General features: G+C 39.1%; 1 protein-coding gene across 1 annotated transcript in view; it reads left to right on the top strand.

The window, feature by feature from the left end:
* tinc (tincar) overlaps positions 1-20,211 on the top strand; it is a 179,661-nt gene extending 159,450 nt beyond the window's left edge. The window contains exons 3-7 of the mRNA XM_065221513.1: positions 10,281-11,954; positions 12,013-12,346; positions 12,634-13,000; positions 13,063-14,542; positions 16,332-20,211. Of these exons, the coding sequence (XP_065077585.1) occupies positions 10,281-11,954; positions 12,013-12,346; positions 12,634-13,000; positions 13,063-13,842 (3,155 nt within the window). The 3' untranslated portion in view covers positions 13,843-14,542; positions 16,332-20,211. The remainder of the gene's footprint in view (positions 1-10,280; positions 11,955-12,012; positions 12,347-12,633; positions 13,001-13,062; positions 14,543-16,331) is intronic.
* Positions 20,212-20,462: the final 251 nt, after the last annotated feature.

The following is a 20,462-nucleotide window of genomic DNA, read 5'->3' as shown; positions in this document are numbered from 1 at the left end:
TCCTTTCCTCCCCGTGTCTTTTGTCAGAAGAGCGGAACGATGGGCGAACGTCTAGAATAAGCTTCTTAAAGCGGTTAAAGAGGAAGCTTCGGTAGAAAAAACTAAGTGTGTTCTTTTGGAAGCTAATTCTAGACGCTTGCCCGTCGCTTCGCAACTCTACCTAAAATACACGGGCAGGACAGTAAATCTAAGTAGATAAGCAGTGGAGCAATTTTTCAAGGTTTGTTGATCAAAATTCAAAAAAAAAAATTCAACTGACTTGATCAACTCATTTGATTTAAAAAAGTTGAACCAGGCTCAACTTTTCAAGCCAATTGAATTCAGCTGAGTTGATCATTTGACTTGCCTAGTCTAAACCCAGCATTAGAGAATGTTAGCTCTTGTCTCTCACAGAGGAGAATGACAAGTATGATAATGTGCATGAAAAGTCTGCTCTAATAATAAATGGTAAAATAGGCTTATTGTTTAAGCAAAAATCAATATTTTTAATCGCTTGTTTCTTAGCAATCGGCAAACAAAAAATAATTCTACAATCAAAAAACAAAACAAAAAACAAAAAATCAAGTAAAAAAAAATTTTCTTTTTAAAGTGTGATCATGACATGACTGAAAACACATTTGTAAACATTAGTCGATAGTGAGGTTTTTGCCAGATAAATAGTAAAATGTCTTCACTATAGCCATAATTAATAATATAGCTATAACTGGAAAATTTACCCTATCCACTATAAAAATTGAGCTTAGGACTTGAATAGCCGTTTTGAAGAGATATGAAAAATGCGTTGACCTCCCCATGTAACGCTTCCATAATGTAGCAAAGTCCTAAAATTATAATAAAATCTTTGCTGATGAATAGTTCGGCTTCTCTAGGTCTAATGAGACATCGGTCACATTTCAAACAAAAACGTGTTGCCTTCAACCGAGAAATTGCCGATAATAAAACATAAACCTTCTCTTCCACGTTTGTAATCAACCACCACGCACCTCCACCGCCAAGCTCATTACTCACCGGCGTTAAAATATCACACGGCGCGTAATTGATCATCACACCGACCGTTGTTGATGCTGCTGTTGCTGCTGATAGAGTTCCACGAAGGACTACAACTCCATGTAAACGGCAGAGAAAAAAAGAGAGGGAATTTCATTTCCCGTTTTTATTAACCTAATAACGACAAAGGAGCGACTGCCGGGATGGCTTCTTTCAGTTGCTTCAGTTTTCCGCTTATCATCACTCTTGTTGTATAGGCAGAAAGAATACAACGGAAAACGCTGACGAACGGAAAGGCATATCGTTTGAAGAATTCCCGTTCTTTTTTTTTCTTTATTCGCGTTTGCTTGGTAAATTACCTTAATTAGATTTATGCACACAATTTAGAGGGTGGTATTTCCGCTTCTTTTTTTTCTTTCTTTCTTCCATCATTCAAGTCAAGGAAATGGCGATGAAGCAATGGATGACCCGATCCGTTGTTGGTGTAACACAAATATTTTAACAGGATGACAAATCAAATTATATGCGTGATAAAATTCTTCAAAGTAACAACAACCTGAGATAATACTTGCAGGGATGGGAACTTTAGTGAGGGGGAGAATTTTGTTCAAAAAAGATAGTTAAAAGCCAAGCTTTTATGTGTACAATAATCAAAATCTATATGTAAACAAGACTTTCAAAACCATTTTTCTGAAAACAAAAAAACAAAAATAAACATAAAATGTGATTGTGGCATTGTAAGTCTTATCCATTCTATTCAGTGCATTTGGCATAAATTATATCACCACCAATTTTTCATGACAAAAAAAAATAACCGTGCACAAAAGCAGCGGACGCTTAACGGTATCTCTTTATCTGGGACAATGTTTGCATTAAATTTCTTCCAGCTTCTTCCGGGATCCCGTTGGATTCTTCATTCCTTAGCATTCAAACCCGTAACTTGGTAACTTTCAAGGTTCGCCGTGGAAGACAGAACCCGGAGGAAAATGACAACGCCGACAAGGCGAGAACAAAAGAGCTGGAAAGCGCAGCTTTTCCTGAATGAATTATTCATTCCTCAGCTCGTTCTTCCATCTATTTTCAACTCATTTAACTTTCCACCGTGCCGGCCTGTGCCGCCGCTGGCTGGCTGGCGGTGAAGAATCCTATCGTACAGAAGGAATTGCTCTTTGTGAATGATACTTTTCCCGAGGATAATGACGGTGGCGGCGGCGGTGATGGTGGTGCTGACTGTTTGCCTGTGTTGGAGTAATTCAGCTTTTTCTTGTCCTTTCTTCCTTATCTGATGATATCAGAATTTGGTATTTGCTTTGGGACAATATTTCCCCTTGCCGAAGCAGCAGCAGATGGAAAGCATTTTGCAAGCGAAATTAATTTAAATCAAGTCAAGTTTGCTCTAAACTAACTCTCCTCACTTTATTCATTGAGTTGTGTTTGGATTTCATTCACCCTCGACGATTTTTCAGGAGCTTTGATTTGAAACGCGATGCTTTGGCTGTGGGTGAATTCAATTTTTGTATGATTCGCTGGCTACAGATTGGTTTTATTTATTAATTTTTTTTTCCACTCGGAATTATGGAGGGACGCTCGGTATTAATTTTGATATTGAATTGGCGATTTAAGCATTATATTCTTGACTTATTGGTTGGTTTTTGCAACCAGGGTTCCTTCCATTCATTTCGGCTAAAAAAATGTTTTATTAAATTATGGAATAATAAGATATTATGATAATAATTGGTTTGCGTAAGCATCAAGGCAAGATTGTAAAGTTTGTGTTTGACACATAAAACTTGCAAATTGAGCTTTGACAGAGTCACAATTAATGGTTGACTGATCGCCTTTTCGCGAAGAGTGAAGAGCGAAGAGTGGGTGAGATAAATGACAAAATCGCTTATTGCGACTCTCATGTAGCAAAATTGGCAGGTATTATGTGTCAAACACAAACTTTACAATATTTTCTTGTTGCTTAGGCAAACAAAATATTATCATAATATCTTATTATTCCATAATTTAATAAAACATTTTTTTTTTGCCGAAATGAATGGAAGGAACCCTGTTTGCAACGGATATAATTTTCGGAATCAGTGTGATGCATGCTCTTCTGAGTTATGGTATGAGAATCAGTTTTTAAGAAACGAGAAATATCATTAAATGAATTACACTTTTCGTCGAGTTGCGAATGATTCGGTTGCGAGACGCTTAATTTTACATGACATTTTTGTTACGTTTCATGATCTATGCCAAAGGTGACTTGCGTCTCGTTTAAACATAGTTATTTCTAACTGTGTAGTTAGCCTAAGCTTTCGTATCCCCATGATGAGGCTGCCATCTACGGTTTATTTTCCGGGGATAAGCATTTCACATTAAGGTGAAAGTGTCCTAATGAGTAAATAAATGTTTAAAAAAAATTTTTCTCAGATACATCACATCAGATTGGAAAAAGCCCAACTCGTTTTGCGCGAACTTTTACATCGACGAGAGCCTTCTGCAATCTGAAGTGATGTATCAGAGAAAACATTTTTTTTAAACATTTTTTTACTCATTAAGCCATTTTCACCTTAACCATTATATTAACGTTCATTTACCACGTGGACAACTTAGAGGGAGGAGTACTTCCACGCTTATCCATAGGAAGGGGGACGCTAATAAAACTGAACCATAGAGCTCATGAGGTATACACTTAGAAATAACTAATTATACACGTGACAAGATCCATCTTTGACATAAAAGATGAGACGTAAACAAACATGTCATATAATATTAAGTGCTCCGAGACTGAAAAGCTCGTTGCTCGATGAAAAGTACGTTTGATTGAGCTATATTTCGCGTCTGTTATGACTCAAATTTATGTAAAATTGACACTTGTATACCCAAGTAACATTGCAAGTTATATTAAGGTTTTAAAGTGTTCGTGGTCTACAGAACCCTTATAAAACCAAGATTGTTACTTGGGATATGTCACTCTCAGAGCAGCTAAATTTACATTAATTTTTCTATGTGTGTATACACTAAAAATACTGTACAAACTTAGAAAACTTTATGTAAATTCAGGTGCTCTGAGACTGACATATACGAGCGTCAAAAAAAATCGCTGCATTTCCTCAGGATATCTTGCATTGTATTACAGCACAGGTAATATTTTATTGACGTAACTCTAAGACTATGTAGACAGCCATGAAAGCAAGTGCTGTTTTTGCATTGTTATTTACCTACAGGGTTTTGATTGCAGGATCGATCTGATTGATTACCGAGACTCAACGGCATAGCTTAATCTGGTGGTCTTCCATTGGGCTACTTCTTTTCTTTTATAGAGGCTTTCAGCCGTAGGCTGGTTCGTCTCTTACTCTATGGGAGAAATTTTAATAGTAGCATTAGGTCATCAGGTATTACAGATCAGGTGCAGTTTACATGAATCTGTTAGAGAGCATTATTTTTGCTAAACGAAGAATGTTTATTTTTCTAAAAGACTGATAATACTAACTGTTCGTGCAGACGACTACTACCATAGAGGTAACTCTAAGACTAGTAGGTCCCGAAGAAACGTGCTCAATTTTTTTGCTCAGCTCTGGTACTATCTTCGGTCCCAAGCTAATCGATTCACCCCTCGAAACATAGAAAAATCCAATAACCCCTCATTTTATCTGTCAAACTTTCATAGCGAATCAAAACAAACATTGTGCAGTACTAGAATTTTGACTAGAATGGGGTACGTTAATCGATTTGCTTGGGACCAATAGGCTAGTCAAGTAGTGAGCCAATTTAAAATCGTTAGTTTCGTATTGATTGTTGCTACTACTGCATATATCCTTACCATAAAGTAGTTACTGTACCTACCGATAGATGTCACCACTTGTCCCTATATCATTGTCGTTGCTTGTTTTGTAGTTTCCTTGTTATGTTACAATAAATAAACGTTTATAGTTCTCATACCTCCGCCATGGCAGGACGGTCAAATAATGGTTCTCGTTTCAATATTTCCTTTTATCACACAATGTAAAAATCGGGTCCTATCCGTTCGCGATCACTAATCTTTTATCGAGCCAGCTTTCTTTTTTGGATACAAATCATATAATGGTTGAACACTAAACAATCTGAACAAGAAAATCTTGTTGGGGTTTAAAAATGCACTTTTATTTTTCATAGCTCACTGTAACAGCTATGCATTAGTAGGTACTATGCTTATTGAAAGACCATTGTTTCAGTCTTCCTTCATACACCGAAAATAGTTTTCATGTCGCTTCCGTTGGAAACGCACATGACTTTCGTCCATAATCAAAATTAATGGAATTCATTATGCGATCACGTTAATTTTATATGATTTTTCAAATGAATTTCATCGGCCTCATAATATTCATGTGGTTTTGTGGTGGGATTGGCAGGAAACCTATGTAAAATTCACGTGGATATCTTCCATTAGATATGTGATAAATTTTTGAATGTACCATAGACTATTGCTCGAACTTTTCTTCGTACACGGCCCATCATCTTTTGCACGAGCCCTGTTCCCACTTGTTTGGCTGCCAAATTCCATTTCCGCTTGAAATTCTTCAATTCAATTGCAGTTCCATCCTGTTTTCCTTGAGTATGTGCTTCAAAATTGACCAGTATTCCTCAATTGGCCTTAGTTCCGGAGAATTGGCCGGATTTATCTCCTTGGGAACCACTGTGACGCTATTTTCTCAGTATCACTGTTTGGTGGAATTTGAGTAGTCAACCGAGGTATAAAATTCCTGCCCAGAAATTTGATCAAAAACTGCCAGGGCGGATAGACCGGGATTTTCCATTCGCGCGTGCAGGATCAAATCGGTGAAGCCATGATGTTAACAAATTAACTCATCGTGACAACCAATGGCCACTGTGATTCTAACACTCTTAGGTTGATTCAGGAAAATTTTGAAAAAAATACTCATCAACTGTCTTAAAAGCAGCGTTTTTAATGTGTTCGGATTTTATCGTGTTCAACCATTACCAAAGAAGACCATGTAAAACTCATTTCCAGAACTACTCAAAATTGAACCTAAATGAAAAATAGTTGCACAGTGTGGTAGATAGAGTTGGTATAGAATAATAATCATGGTAAATAATTAGTTACCATTATTTACCATGATTATTATTCTATACCAACTCTATCTACCACAAAATATAAGTTGATGATGTTGTTGAGGTTGATAGGGGTGGTAAAATTTGTATCTGTATTCCAAAGAGTAGAGAAGGGGAAGAATTTGGTAGATAGAGTTGGTATAGAATAATTAGTTACCATTATTTACCATGATTATTATTCTATACCAACTCTATCTACCACACACAGTAATTGGTAAAGTCTATTGTCATGAAATACTTGTTCTGAAAAAACAACCTTCATATCACTACAGCCACTAGACAGTTGATTCACCTCTTGACAACCAACTGATTTAGTTTGAAGAACAGAACAGCACGGTAAACTTAGTCAAAAATATAAATCTCAGACAGGGTTGCTTCCACTCACTATAATCCACGCACAGTTCGAAAAAGTAGGGTAAATTTCTGTTCAATATGATGCACATAAATGGAGCGTCACATATCATATACGTTTACATTATATATCATGCAAAGTTCTGACATATTTCATGCAATGTGGCAAATATTGTATACAAAAGCCCATCTTTGTAAACAACATTGTTTGCAAGTTGCTCGGTTGCGTGAAATGAAATGTTTACATCAAAATTAAAATTCAGAATTTTTATCTGTGGCATTCACCAAAACTATTTTCGGAATCATTAGATGTTATAATTTCGCTTTCAGAGCGTCACAATGAGTGATTTTATGAGTGAGTGAGCGCTCACGAAACGTAAAATCGCTTATTGTGACGCTCTGAAAGCAATAGTGAAGATATGATAACAGACAAGCAAACATAACACTCTTAAATTGTTCATCGAAACTGCTTTGAATGGTAAATTTAAATGTTTCTTAGATGTTAGTACCGCCACTTGTGCGCGCATAATCAATTCCCTTGCGTTTGACGATTACACACTACAGTCATCTGTTGTTTTTTTATAATGAGAAATGATCAATGTGTTGTGTCTGTTTGTCTGTGTTATAATATTGAGGTAACGTTAGGATAAAATCAAAACATTATCACTTTCAGAAATACTTCACATCGCAGCCGATGAATCATTCTGACGGCCATATGAGTACTCAAGTATGCAAGAAAATGTGTTTTCGTTGAAGGCAGCATTAGATATTTTAGCAGACACCGACAGATGGTGGACATGATCCTGTGATGGTCCCGGGCAAAGGTGTTATATCCTAGACAAATGATATGTTCCAAGTTCGCTGTTGTCGTCGTTGTAGTCGCCGTTGGCAGTACCATTCGTATATTTAAAATTAACCATCAGCGCAGAAACTATATGAATAACCGTGTAACTCTGTTGTTCATTACATTCCAAGTGGAAACATCTTCTTGCTCCCGTGGATCACACGTAAGTTTCTCTGCTTATGGGTCCACCTTCCGTTTTTGCCTCTTCATACAATGGTAAATTGAATACAACCAGATATCTTACTTGATCAAGTTATACGAAGTGGACAGTCCACTATGGCTAATGGCTGCACCCTGCAACAATGAGTGATATCCTTTGCATATACATACATACATACATACATACATACATACATACATACATACATACATACATACATACATACATACATACATACATACATACATACATACATACATACATACATACATACGTATATACATACATACAATAAGACCACTGAAAAATGCATGGTTTTCGTAGACCATTAAAAAAGATTTCCAAAAAGGGAGCTGCAAAATCGGGTCATTACTCTACTCTTTAGAATTCTTTTGGAATTATCCTCAACATAGCAATCGAGGTCTTCTCAAGATTTTCCTGGATTTCTCCTGAGAACATTTGTAAAGTTCTTTCCATTAATTTGAATTTCAATTCTTATTATGATTATTTTAGCATTATTTCGTATTCATTTGAATTTCGCTTAACCATTCCTATTCAATTTTACTTCGCATTTCCTAGTGTTTGGGATTTTTCGGCGTTATTTTGAAAATCTTGTCAGAAATACTATGTCGACCAGGAATCAGTAGCATCTCAGAGCTACCTTGGAAGCTATCCGTAGATTGTTTTGAATGCCCTTCTCATAACTAGATTTGAATAATCTTCCAAATTTATTTAGATTTATCCCAAGAATTCCTTTTAGAGAACATCCATAAATGACCAGTTTTAGATCCCCCTTCCACTCATATCGTATTTTTCTATAACTAAAACAAGGCACAGCTTCCGATACCCTTCCCCCTCTCCCTCTAATACCACGTCATTTAGGCATGTTCTTTTATGTGTGTGTGTGTCTAAAAGTTCTTTAGAAATACTGATAGAAATACTTTTTTACAAAGCCTCAAATTCAAGTCTTTCTGCAAGTATATGAACCTTGAAAAATTCTTAATGATTTTTATTTTTGCTCTCACCCCAGCAGGCCTGGGTTCAATCCCAGACAGCGCCACCGGAATGTTCTGAGGCATAACATCTCTGATCACGACTTCCTTCGGAAGTGAAGTAAAGCCGTTGGTTCCCGCTTGATGAAATGATGGGTCGATATGTAGGGCCCAGGTGTGGGAACTGCCTTCTTGGCATCGGTAGCATTGGTGCTCAGCACGGAAAACAAGATCGACAGAAAACAAATCAAGGAAAAAAAATTCAAACCACGTATTCGTTTCAAAATTTTGAAATTTTTTCCTACTTTAGATTCATTTTTATTCCCAAGGTCCTGAAACTCTTTCAAGCTCCTAAGATTTTAGAATATGGACAAATCAAACCTCAGAATTTTAATTGTTTTTTGAGTCCAACAGTCTTGAAGATTACTCCAATATAACATCAATATAACTTCATGATCTTAACGGCGCCGGTGGTGTAGTGGTAAGCGTGATTACCTCTCACCCCAGCAGGCCTGGGTTCAATCCCAGTCGGCGCCGCCGGGATGTTCTGAGGCATAACATCTCTGATCACGCCTTCCTTCGGATGGGAAGTAAAGCCGTTGGTCCCCGGTTCATGAGTTGATGGGTCGATAGGTAGGGTCCAGGTGTGGGAGCTGCCTTCCTGGCACGTCGGTAGCATTGGTGCTCAGCACGGAAAACAAGATCGACGGGAAAAACAAACCAAAGGAAAAAAAAAAAAAAAACTTCATGATCTTAGCCGCAATCCCATTAACTGTCTACATAGTTCATGGACAACCATGTCATCATTATTCAGTAGCTTGTAATATTTACAAACTCCCAAAAAAAAGGTATTCGCCTCTTCCTGCCACCACACCCCACTCCTAAGTAAAAAAGTGGCAGTGAAGACATTTGAAGATACTTTTTCAAAAATGTTCTGGCATCCCTGGATACATGTTACGATATTTTTACTCGTTACTACCTTCGTTTAGGCACTAAAAGAAGCTTCATAAGAAGATTTCAAAGGAAGCTTCTTAAGAAGATTCTAAAATAAGATTCTTAAGAAGATTCTAAAAGAAGCTATTTCTATACGCTTGCCCGTCGTAAATCTGAGTAGCAACGCAGGAAAAGCGCATATTTCGTAGGTCAAAGGAGCATTACATCGTTTAATTATTACGTCTATGCAAACGCTGCTAAAATAAACACTTAGAACCTTTGAATGATGTTTTTAATCGGATATCTCATGGGTTATTAACGGGTGTTCAATAAAAAATGAGAATAATTCCAGTGCCGTCCAGCGCTCCTGTGAGAGTATCGCGACTAAGTTGCGTCGTATGGCTGACCAGTGTCGCTTCTCCAATATTCATTGACGTTTTTTGAAGAATAAACATTATGTTTTTAATAACAAAAATACTGAATTCATTGTAAAAACAAAATTTTTTTACTAACAATGGCTGAAAAAATTATCATTTTTTATTGAACATCCGTTATTGCGAAATTCGCAATGTAAAACGCGTAAACGAATAAACTCATGAATGAGATTTAAGTTTTTGAGTTTATCCGAACACTGATTACTCTTATGAGCACTTTGTCAAGCATTTTTGGAGTTATTTTCTACGATTTCACAAAACTAGACCAACAAACTACTTTATTTATGAATGTCACACATTTTGGCTACTTTTCTCGTGATTCAACAAAAAAATCTCAAAATACTTTCGAATTAAAAAATCACTCGATAAACGTCATTTTGAACTACTCGAATAAAGTTGTTCGTTTCATAACAAATCAATTGACTGACACCCTGGATTATCCCAATAAACAAAATCTATTTTCTTTATTTTCATTCCAGACGACATCTGGCGAACCGATCTGGACTTTGTGGTAACTCACAACGATCGACTGGTGGTGCTATCCTTTATGACCGCTTCCTATCCGAACACCACCTCGAAGTCATTCACAAATGGCGGTGAACTTGGCCATAAGCTTTACAAAAACGGTGATTTCGGCGAAAACAATGACATGGTGGAAAAAATTTCCGCCTACGACGACAACGACGACTCAGGAGAGCACGATTCCGATGAAGATGACGACCCATTCCGTACCCACGCAGCAATGGAAATGGAAAAGATCGAACACTCGTCCATTTCCATCTCGACCATGGAGAATTTCAACGTATTCGATCATCCTACCACCATACATACACTACCTCCGATGCGGAATTTGCTAACAACCACTACAGCTCCAAGTACCACAACAATAACCGTTACGACTACCCAACCACCACCCACAACTAGGCCAACTTCTTTGAAAAAGAATGATCGAGGCAAGAATCATAGCCACAACCGAAAGCACTCAAATAAATCACATACTGGAAAGAAGGATAAGGCGCACCACCAGAACCATCATCACTTGGAAGATGTTGACACCCGACTGGAGTTGAAACCTCAGAAGGAGTTTGACTTTGAAGAGTTTGACGAACATGAAATCGCTACTCTCTTTGAGGTCAATCACAGCCGGAAGATACAACCGAGTGGAAAGAGAACTACCTTAGCCACTACGGTAGCTACAACCAGTGGATACACGTCCACCGTTTCAACCAAACCGTCCCCGAAAACAGCTACGAAGAAAACACCCACCAAAGACAGCAATACACATATCATTAAACCAGTCAAGCTGCCGGACAATATCATCCCATCGACGCCGGTCACAACTAATTCGAAGATAATTGAGATTAAGCCTAGTACCACGGGTGCAACCTCCCGGAGTACGACGAAGAAGATCAAAAGGTTCTCTTCCGATAACTACAGTAGTGAAAGCTTGGAAAGTTTGGAGAACATACCGAGTGTGGATGAAGATGAATTTATCATCAAGGATGAAAATGGAATGGAGATAAGGCCAGCATTCTTGATCGGGACCGTGCCAGGAAATTTATCGACAAAAACCGTTGAGTTGACTGGGTTCGCCGGGCTCCTGCAGGTGTTCTTTGGAGTGGATCAACATTTCAACGTAAAGCGTTGGACATCTACTCCCAGCATGGAGTTCATAAACCTAGCGATCGCCTTGATGGCATGGGCTGTTCGCTACCCATCGGTCTTCTGGCACACCTCGAAGACATTTGCGTTCGTCTTCAGCATGCAGATGATTGCTAATGGGATAGATATTCTGCTGAGTTTTGCTGGGGCTAGTGTACTGTACAAATTGCAAACCTTGGGACAGGCGCTACCTATGCAAGCTCCGACGTTGATTCTGAATGGAACGGTTACGATCGCCTTGACAATCTTGGCAGTTATCCTAACGATTGCCTCATCGATGGTGCTGTATCTGTATGGGCACGGAAAGCTTGCCATTAAAATACGTGACCGAAGACTGATCACGGCCAAGCAAAGTACCGACGTATGGGCTTACTTTGCCCACTGTTCGTCATTGTGCTTCGTGCTGGCTCTCGCCGTAGTGAAAGCCCCTCTGCTTCACGATCTCAGTGCAGCCTACCGGGGAAGTCTGGACGGAGCCGTGCTGGCGGCAGGTATGTTTTTTTTTTTCATGCATATAAATGTGGGATTAAACGTTGATTTCATTCACAGCTCTGGGGTCCGTGATTCACCTATTCCTGTGGATAGTGCTGTGGTTAGGTCTAACGGCAAAGCGACGTTGGAATTTTAAGCTTCCACCTCTGGAAATGGTCGGTGCACGCAATGGAGCTTCGCAGCCATTACTGCGAGGTGGCACCGGAGGTTCGCTCCTGCGATCATCAAGTGGTAAAGGATCCTCCGGGGATGGGACCGGGGCCACCAGTAGCGAAGAGGAAACTATCTATTGGCCGAAGATTGCTCCCAATTCACCCAAGTTGAAAGTAACCTTCAACGAAGTAACCAGTACGTCGTCCGAACATGCCCATGGCGAACATGACGGCAAGCGGTAAAACAGTCAATCAAAGTTGTTGTTCCAAAGCGTTGTTTGTGTGTGCTATAGTAATCTATTGCTTGATGTTTTGTTTTGGGTTTCGATTTTGCATTGATTGCCTGTTTTTTTTTTTATAACCTTGAATTTTTGTGTGGTGAAAGCTTGGGCGAGAATTGGCAGGGCCTCGCTTTGCGCCCAAAATGGTGGCTCGCCGGGCTTTCAAACACGTGTTAATTTCTGCATGCGCTTTTCCTTTTGTTCCTGTAAGAGTCTAACCCCGTGATCCTACTGTTACCCTGCAGCCATCCGTCCAGTGGAACCACGATACGTTTGTCCAGTATTACGGGGGAAACTGATGACGGTGACTACGCCACATTAAGAGGGCCTCCCGGTGATCTGTTGCATTTGAGTACGTTCGAAGATCATCCGCCACCTCCTGAGGCACTGCTTGTCAACACCAACGTACACAACGACCATGCGGATGATACCTCCGAAGAGGGAAAACTGCTTGCCTGTGTTCGAGATGATAGCGTAACGTATGCGTCCACTCGAGATCTGGAACCGCCCATCACACGAACCATGTCTCGTGAAACATTCATAAGATCCCCGGAGCAGCTAAGTAGTCCTCTAGCACCAGTCACTGTTACCGTACACAATCATGAAAACATGGCAAGTAGATCGAATACTGAATCATCCGAAAGCCCGACTAATATTACAATTCTTCAATCCAGGCACCCGGTTCAACGCCACGCTGCTTACGCCGTGCTGACTCCGGCATGCCAACTGAAGCTTTAACGCCCCGATCCGATACCACATCGACGGAAAGCTCAACCTCACCACCGGACTGTAGAGACGCTCCGTCGGAAACCTCCAGCGGAGTACACTCCGGTGAGGAACGCGACGAAGTAGTCATTCGCCCTCGTTCCGGACCCTACAAGTCAATCATCAAGCCACCTCCTCCAGCGATCCAGGAGGAACCATTTGGTCGATCTACAAACATGAAAATGTCCAGCTTCAACAAGGACGGTTCCAGTGCTACCCTGCCTCTTACCCGAGGCTCAGCAGATGGCCACCGCGATTATCCTCAGTGCAGCACTATGCCACTCCCTGCTGGTTACCATCAACAGCAGCACCACTACCACTCGCAGTCTTCGTTTACTTCGCCGAACTCTTCCTCTCGGCAACAGCTGCTACAGCAGCATACGACACTCCCGAACGGTGTCCGCTATCAGTCGAATCAGTTCCTCAAACGAATGCCCTACATCAAAACGGCTGAGTCTCCCTATGGGCACCTGGGTATGGGTAGTGGTCACCATACGTTCTCCAAACTTCTCCACGATCCCCTGGGAATGCCAAACAGCTCACCCCCGACGCACTCCCAATCCAGTCACAGCACCTTTGCAACGGTTACCACTATACCGGAAGATCGGGACTCGGCCAACTATTCTATGATTTCAGATCAGGATCGGGAAATGTACATAACTGCAGGCCAGATGCAACTGCAAAACTAGGTCCGTTAGTGAAACCGAAAGACATGCAAATCAAAACGGTCCACCGGGACCGGGGAATAAAAGTATTTTAGCACGGTACGCTATTCATTGTAATTATGAATCATACATACAACATATTAAGCATATAAGTGTAGAAAAATTACCATTCGATGCGCCTTCTTTCAAATTAGTTTTTACATTTGATCTAGTTTTAACGAGGAACGTGGAATCGTGGATGAACAAAAGTCGCACAACTAATTTTAGAGAACCTACGATCGCTTTTTAGTTTCAATTGATTAGGTTTGTACAGTGACGATCTCAATATTGTAAATATTTGAATTCTTGAGATATTTTAAGCATTATCAGAGGCAATTGAATCGCTTACAATAGGAAGAAGGATCAATTTCAACTCCAACAGCAGCATATATACATCTCAGATGGTAGAGGAAGACTATTATATCATCACACTATGCATCCGGAAAAAAATATGCATCCGCAGCTTTAATCGAGGCTTCTAAACGTAGGTATGCTTACAAAGGCAAAAGACAAGCTCATAGGCGGTGTAACTAATTGGAGTGCCCGGGTTGATAAGTTGTTTAAAACATCGGTTTCTTATGTTTGGACAAACCCCAAAAAACTTTTAAAAGAAGAAACTGAACTGTTCGATCGGTCCTTCACTACTCATAATCGCATATCAGTCCCATATTGATAGGCAAAAGCTGTGGTCCTGATTGCATTTCAGCGGATATTATCAAAAATAACTCTGTTACTTTTTCGCGAATATTGGCGGAAGCCTTCAATAAAATGCTGGAAACAGGTTATTATCCAGATTGTTTGAAAGTTGCTAGGGTAGTTCCTATTTTTAAATCCGGGGACTCAAATGATCCATGCAATTATCGTCCAATTTCAACGTTATCAAGTTTTAATAAAATTTTGGAAAAATTACTTCTCAATAGATTCGTGCCTTTTCTAAATAAACATGAAGTATTATATAGCTTACAATATGGTTTTCGGCAAGGGAGTAGTACATCTACTGCAACTGCTGAATTGTTGGATGATGTTATCAACGGTATTGATTCAAAGAAAATAGTTGGAGCTCTCTTCTTAGATTTGCGTAAAGCATTTGATACGCTAAACCACTCCATTCTCTTGGAAAAACTTGAAAGGTATGGAATCAGAGGAGTTGCAAACGATCTGATACGTGACTATTTGTCAGGAAGGAAACAGTATGTTTCTATAGGTACATCTAAAAGTTCTTTAAAGCCGATTGGAGTGGGCGTGCCTCAAGGGAGTAATATAGGCCCATTACTGTTTCTTTTGTACGTAAATGATTTGTCCAGACTTCAATTGAAAGGGGTTCCACGCTTATTTGCAGACGATACTGCTCTTTTCTATCCACAAACTGATGTAGAGCTTATAGTTCGTGATATGAATCAAGATTTACAGGCGTTATCAAAATACTTCGCAGCAAACCTGCTTTCCCTGAATGCTTCAAAAACTAAATGTATGTTTTTTCGTTCCCCTAGGAAGTCTGTACCACAGCATGGCAACGTAACATTGAACTTATGTACAATCGAAGAAGTCAGATCATTTAAATATTTAGGTTTGATCTTGGACACAACACTTTGTTGGGTTGACCACATAAAATATGTTGAGAAGAAAGTTTCATCGCTTTGTGGAATAATGCGCAGAGTAAGCTATTTTGTATCTCGCAGTACTCTCTTAAAGTTTTATTTTGCTCATATTCATTCCTGCCTAAATTATCTTATTATAGCCTGGGGTCGGGCATGTAAATCTTATCTAAGAAAACTACAAACACTTCAAAATAGATGCTTGAAAACTATATTCAAAAAACCAGTTTTGTTCCCTTCGTTGCAGCTTTATTCCGACAGCTCTCATAATATTCTTCCGATTAATGGCCTTTGCGAATTACAAACTATTATTTTTGTTTACGACACCCTACATAACGATAATTTTCATCATTCTATTCAATTACCTCTTGCTGCTCATAGTTACCCTACTAGAAATGCTAACAATTTACAACTGTCAAGAGCTCACACAATGTTTGGTCAGAAAAGGATTTCGATTATAGGTCCAAAGATATACAACCGTTTGCCTCTAGAGTTAAAACAAATTAACAACCGCGGTGTTTTTAGAATCAATTTAAAAAAATATTTAAAAGATAATCTACACGACATTCTTGGATGAGTTCATCTTGTATTACCTACCAGAAGCAATAGTTGTGCCTCGTTTAAAATAATTGTACATTTTTGAATTAATACTTTGTATACAAGTGGGTCCCTTTAAAGGAAATTCGTTTCCAACCTCATTTTTTTATTAATATTTTTTCTATATATATTTTTTTTCTCAGCTCATTATTAGCTTCATTAGTTCCTTAGTTTGCTGCACAGACTGAGCTGAGAGAGTTGCGTCCACTACCAGGGGGCTCACGTGAGCTCTTTGGTGTGGGGGATAGTGGTGGGTCAAAAAAAAAAAAAAAAAAAATCAAGCAAATATGTGACTGATATGCGATTAAGCACTGAGGCAAATAGACTTAAGAATTTCATAAGACTCGACTTATGAACGACAAAGATGAATTTCATAAGCGCGACTTATAAAAGATTTTCGTCTAACATAACGCAGCTCTTATACGCCTTTAGCCTTTCCATTTTCTTAAGCGTTGCAAGACGAGTGGTCAACACACGAGCTCCGTAATCTCAACGTCCAGGGTTCGGTTCTAGTCTGCTTCGATTTACTATTTTTTTGTCAACATTATTTTTCATAAGGCAAATCAATGAAATTCATACTGATTAATTGTGGCTAAAATTCATAAGTGTTTCTTATGGAATTTTTACGTTCTTTTTCCTGCATGTGGGCAGTTCACCTCTTCTTCTTCTTAATTTATTTATTTATTGTCGTTCCGCAATCTAGTGCCAATCAACGACGGACATCGGATTGTCATCCATCGACGACAATCCATTGTACAGGAAGGCAGCTGTACCCATCAATACACATGGACTGGGTTGAACCTAGACCCATTTGGGGTAAGAAGCAGTTCCACAGTTCCACTCTTTCACCTCGCATCTATTTTCATATTGCCTATTTGGCTTTACAATATCGACCGATAACAAAATGAATTAACTACTTTCTGTGGGATTCCTCCATCTTTACCCGTTTCTTTTCCGTTCAACCTTCGTCGCTTTTTGGTTGAAACCAATTTAAGGTGATACGATCCAGAAGCCCGGGCTCTAGTGCTACTTAGCATTTTCCAGGGGTCAATTATCTGCTACTTGAAAACACACAATAACAAAACTGCTTCCCAATGTTTGCTGCGACGCAACAAATATGGTGATGCAAATTTAATGGCTGAAATCGCAATAATTGCAATCGTACCCAAGATTAACTCCCTAGAAAACTCGAAGTGGCAGTGCAAAATTTGTGGACGCTGGATCATATCACCTTAAGCCTCACCACAATTTGCTTTGATTTATTTTTAAATAACTAATGTTCCACCCATTTGTTTAATATCAGTGATAAGTGAGGAATGACAAGTTAGTGAGAGGAGTAAGCCAAGATATATCATATTAATTTTCTTTTTTAAATTTTTCTGAAATTTCACTTATCCACTTTATATCACTGCATTAATCTCAATATTTATTCCTGAAGCATATACAGCCGACATTCGCTGATTGGGCTACCACCTCGGCCCAACTAACGAATTCGATTCGTTAGTTGTGTCAACTGACAGAAGGCTAAACTTTTTTGGGGGGTATGCGCATCCTTGGTTGTGGTTAAGACGATATAACAAAAAACAATACGGATTGAAGCATATTGCATGGAACTTAGTGGAAAAAGCAAAATACTGATGTGCTTAATATGTGTTTTTGTTTTCTTCTGGAATTTCAAATGAAACTCAAATGTTTCGAACAAATACCATTAATTTACATTCATTACACTGAATGCGCACCTCAAAACGCAGGAGAAATTTGTTTGGTTGTCAAATCTAATTTGACATGAGATTTTGACATCCAGATGCTTTTTAATTAATCATGTGATGTTGTTTTTGACTTCCATATCCAGAGGGCCAGTCACTTTCGAATGTATGGGAATGGTACGAAACTATTTGGAAATGCATGAACATTTTCAGTTTTCATTCATTACCGTCTTTATGGGTAGTTTTATATGCACAAAAATTGCACGAGTACATTACTATGGTGATAAGGTAAACACTCGTTTATTTGTTTCCTTCTGTGAAAGCATGTTTAGTCGCAAATCGTGGATTTTCTGATGTTCTCCATATAGGCCTTTTTAATGCACCACCAACTTAGAGTGCGCCACGCGAGTTCGAGAAGAAACGTCAACCAAACCGTTTATTTACATCAGAATAAGTATTTTCCCCAACGCAAATTGCAGCATGTTTCATTCAAAATCTTGCCAATTTCCATCGGTAATTGTCTTATTGTACGATTTTCCACAAATCTGAACTTATTTGCACCTTAACTATTCACACACAAGAAATCCGGAAGATGTAACCCACTAAGGCACTTTTCTAATTTTCCATTTTTCTCAACCAAAATATTCCTGAACACCAGCAGGATCTTTACAAAAACGTTACGGAATTAAATTTTTCAACTGTAGATTAAGTTTTGAAGCATCTCAGATGAATCAATTTATCAGGAAAAGTAAAAAAGTGTTCCGCTTCCTATGTCTCAAGGCAAAAATGTCTACTCACAACACTCTTTTTGACGTTCTCCTATTCACTAGCAGAGGTTGAATCGATCGTTTAGTTTCTATTAAAAAGGCCTATTGCAAAAATGATTTTCCTACCACTGCAGGGGCGACATCTCTCGGATCTTCAGTATAGCTACTACTCAAATCATATAATTAATTGGGTCATGGCCTAACTAGCGAACACCCAACTAACGAGCACCCCAACTAAAAAGCCCCCAACGAGCGAATCTCCGCTATATTTAGCTTTTACTTACCACACCGCATTTTTTACATCTCACTTATCCTTTTCTCGCTTAATCACTAATCACTTCCCGACAACAGTTGAAAAGTCACTGACGAATTGGCAAATGAAAGTTACCTCCAGTGGAGAATAGAAGAACTATGAAAGTGATGATGATTTCAAAAATTTCCATGGGGAGTTATGTTCTATATGTACTTCCACGGTTATTATTTAATTGAGAGCTTTCGATGACTGTTCCTTTTATGCATTAGTATAATTGGTACTACAGTGATAGTACAACCATACTCTATTATGCCCGTGATGTCGAGAAATTTTCCAACCCGAAAAATTACTTAAACTTGGGATGTCATCGTCGAGGATGTGACGAATGGTTCCGTTTTCAGGCCACAACTGCTAATCACTTGCCAAATCATGGCCTTCTTCGCGAACTTGTCGGTAAACACAAACTTGAATCTTCCCGGCACATCCCCACGTCCAATCGCGATGTAAAACTTTTGACCGGGAAGCTTCTTAAAATCGAGTTTGACGTATGTTTCGTCATCTATCAAAGTGCAGTCCTTGTGTTTCGTCAAAACACGGTCGTACATGCCGCTACTTCATGTGCCGGTTCGGATGTTTACTGGCTTTGTACGACTTGTATCCTTCTCAGGCAAGGATGTTCCGCACCGTTTGAAAGTTGGCGTTGTACCTTCTGGGCACATCTCGGATCGAAAGACCGTGGTTGGCTTTAACGCACTTCAACACCTTGCTGCGCAGCTGACGATCCCTGGTTCTAGTTTTTTCATAGGTCTGCTGATTCCTTTCCACACTCAGGGTTTCCTTGTAGGTTCTGAGCAGTCGACAAACTGTTGTTTTCTGCATCTTCAGAACTTTAGCCAGTTTGGAACCGGACCACTGCGGATTTTCCAGGTGTTTGTGTACAATATTTTTTCTTCTTTCGAGTTCCATTTGACGTTATTTCTGAACTCAATCGACTACTTTGATTAAACTAGAACCAGTTGTTCTCTATAGAAGTGTAAACAAACCACTGTCGAAGATTTTCGATTCCCAGCACTAGAGGCGTGCTAGCGGTGCGCAAGGGGCGTACCAATTTACTTTTAGTCAGCCTTTAGCTCTTCAAAAGCCTGAGAATTCAGCGTCTGATCACAATTCTTTCCACAGTTCTATTGCGATCTATATGTTAACATGCCTAAGATAATTATTAGAAAAAATGATCCTATCAAGACTTGACAAACAATCTGCTTTCAAATACGCAATTTGGATTCCGAAAGAGTAAAGGAGCAAACTTGACAAGCGTTGCTTTCATCTGATATTCAACTGGCTTTTGCGCACAAGGCCCAATTGGCTTCAGTCTTAATGAATATTAAGGGCGAATTTGATTCAGGTTCCATAGAAATACTGTCAAATAATCTGCACATTAGTGGCAAGGTTGCAAAGAATCATTTCAGCTAAAATAATGTTTTTCGGAATAATAAAACCAAAAGATGGTATGATGGCATGTTTTACTTGTAACTTACAAGAAGAGGTTACAAAGTATGCGTTGGAAACATAAAACCTGTAAATTTTGCTTTGTATGAGTCACAATCAGCGATTTGCTGATCGCTGAGTGAGTGAGTGAGTGAGTGAGTGAGTTTGTAAAAAATCGCTGATTGTGACTCTCATGAAGTGA

This window comes from Ochlerotatus camptorhynchus, unplaced genomic scaffold (assembly GCF_037179485.1).
Source record: "Ochlerotatus camptorhynchus isolate MF236.1 unplaced genomic scaffold, CSIRO-AGI_Acam_v1.1 ptg000143l, whole genome shotgun sequence".
Taxonomy (NCBI): Eukaryota; Metazoa; Arthropoda; class Insecta; order Diptera; family Culicidae; genus Ochlerotatus; species Ochlerotatus camptorhynchus.
The sequence above is the reverse complement of the archived record's forward strand: the minus strand, read 5'-3'. Positions and strand labels throughout refer to the sequence as shown.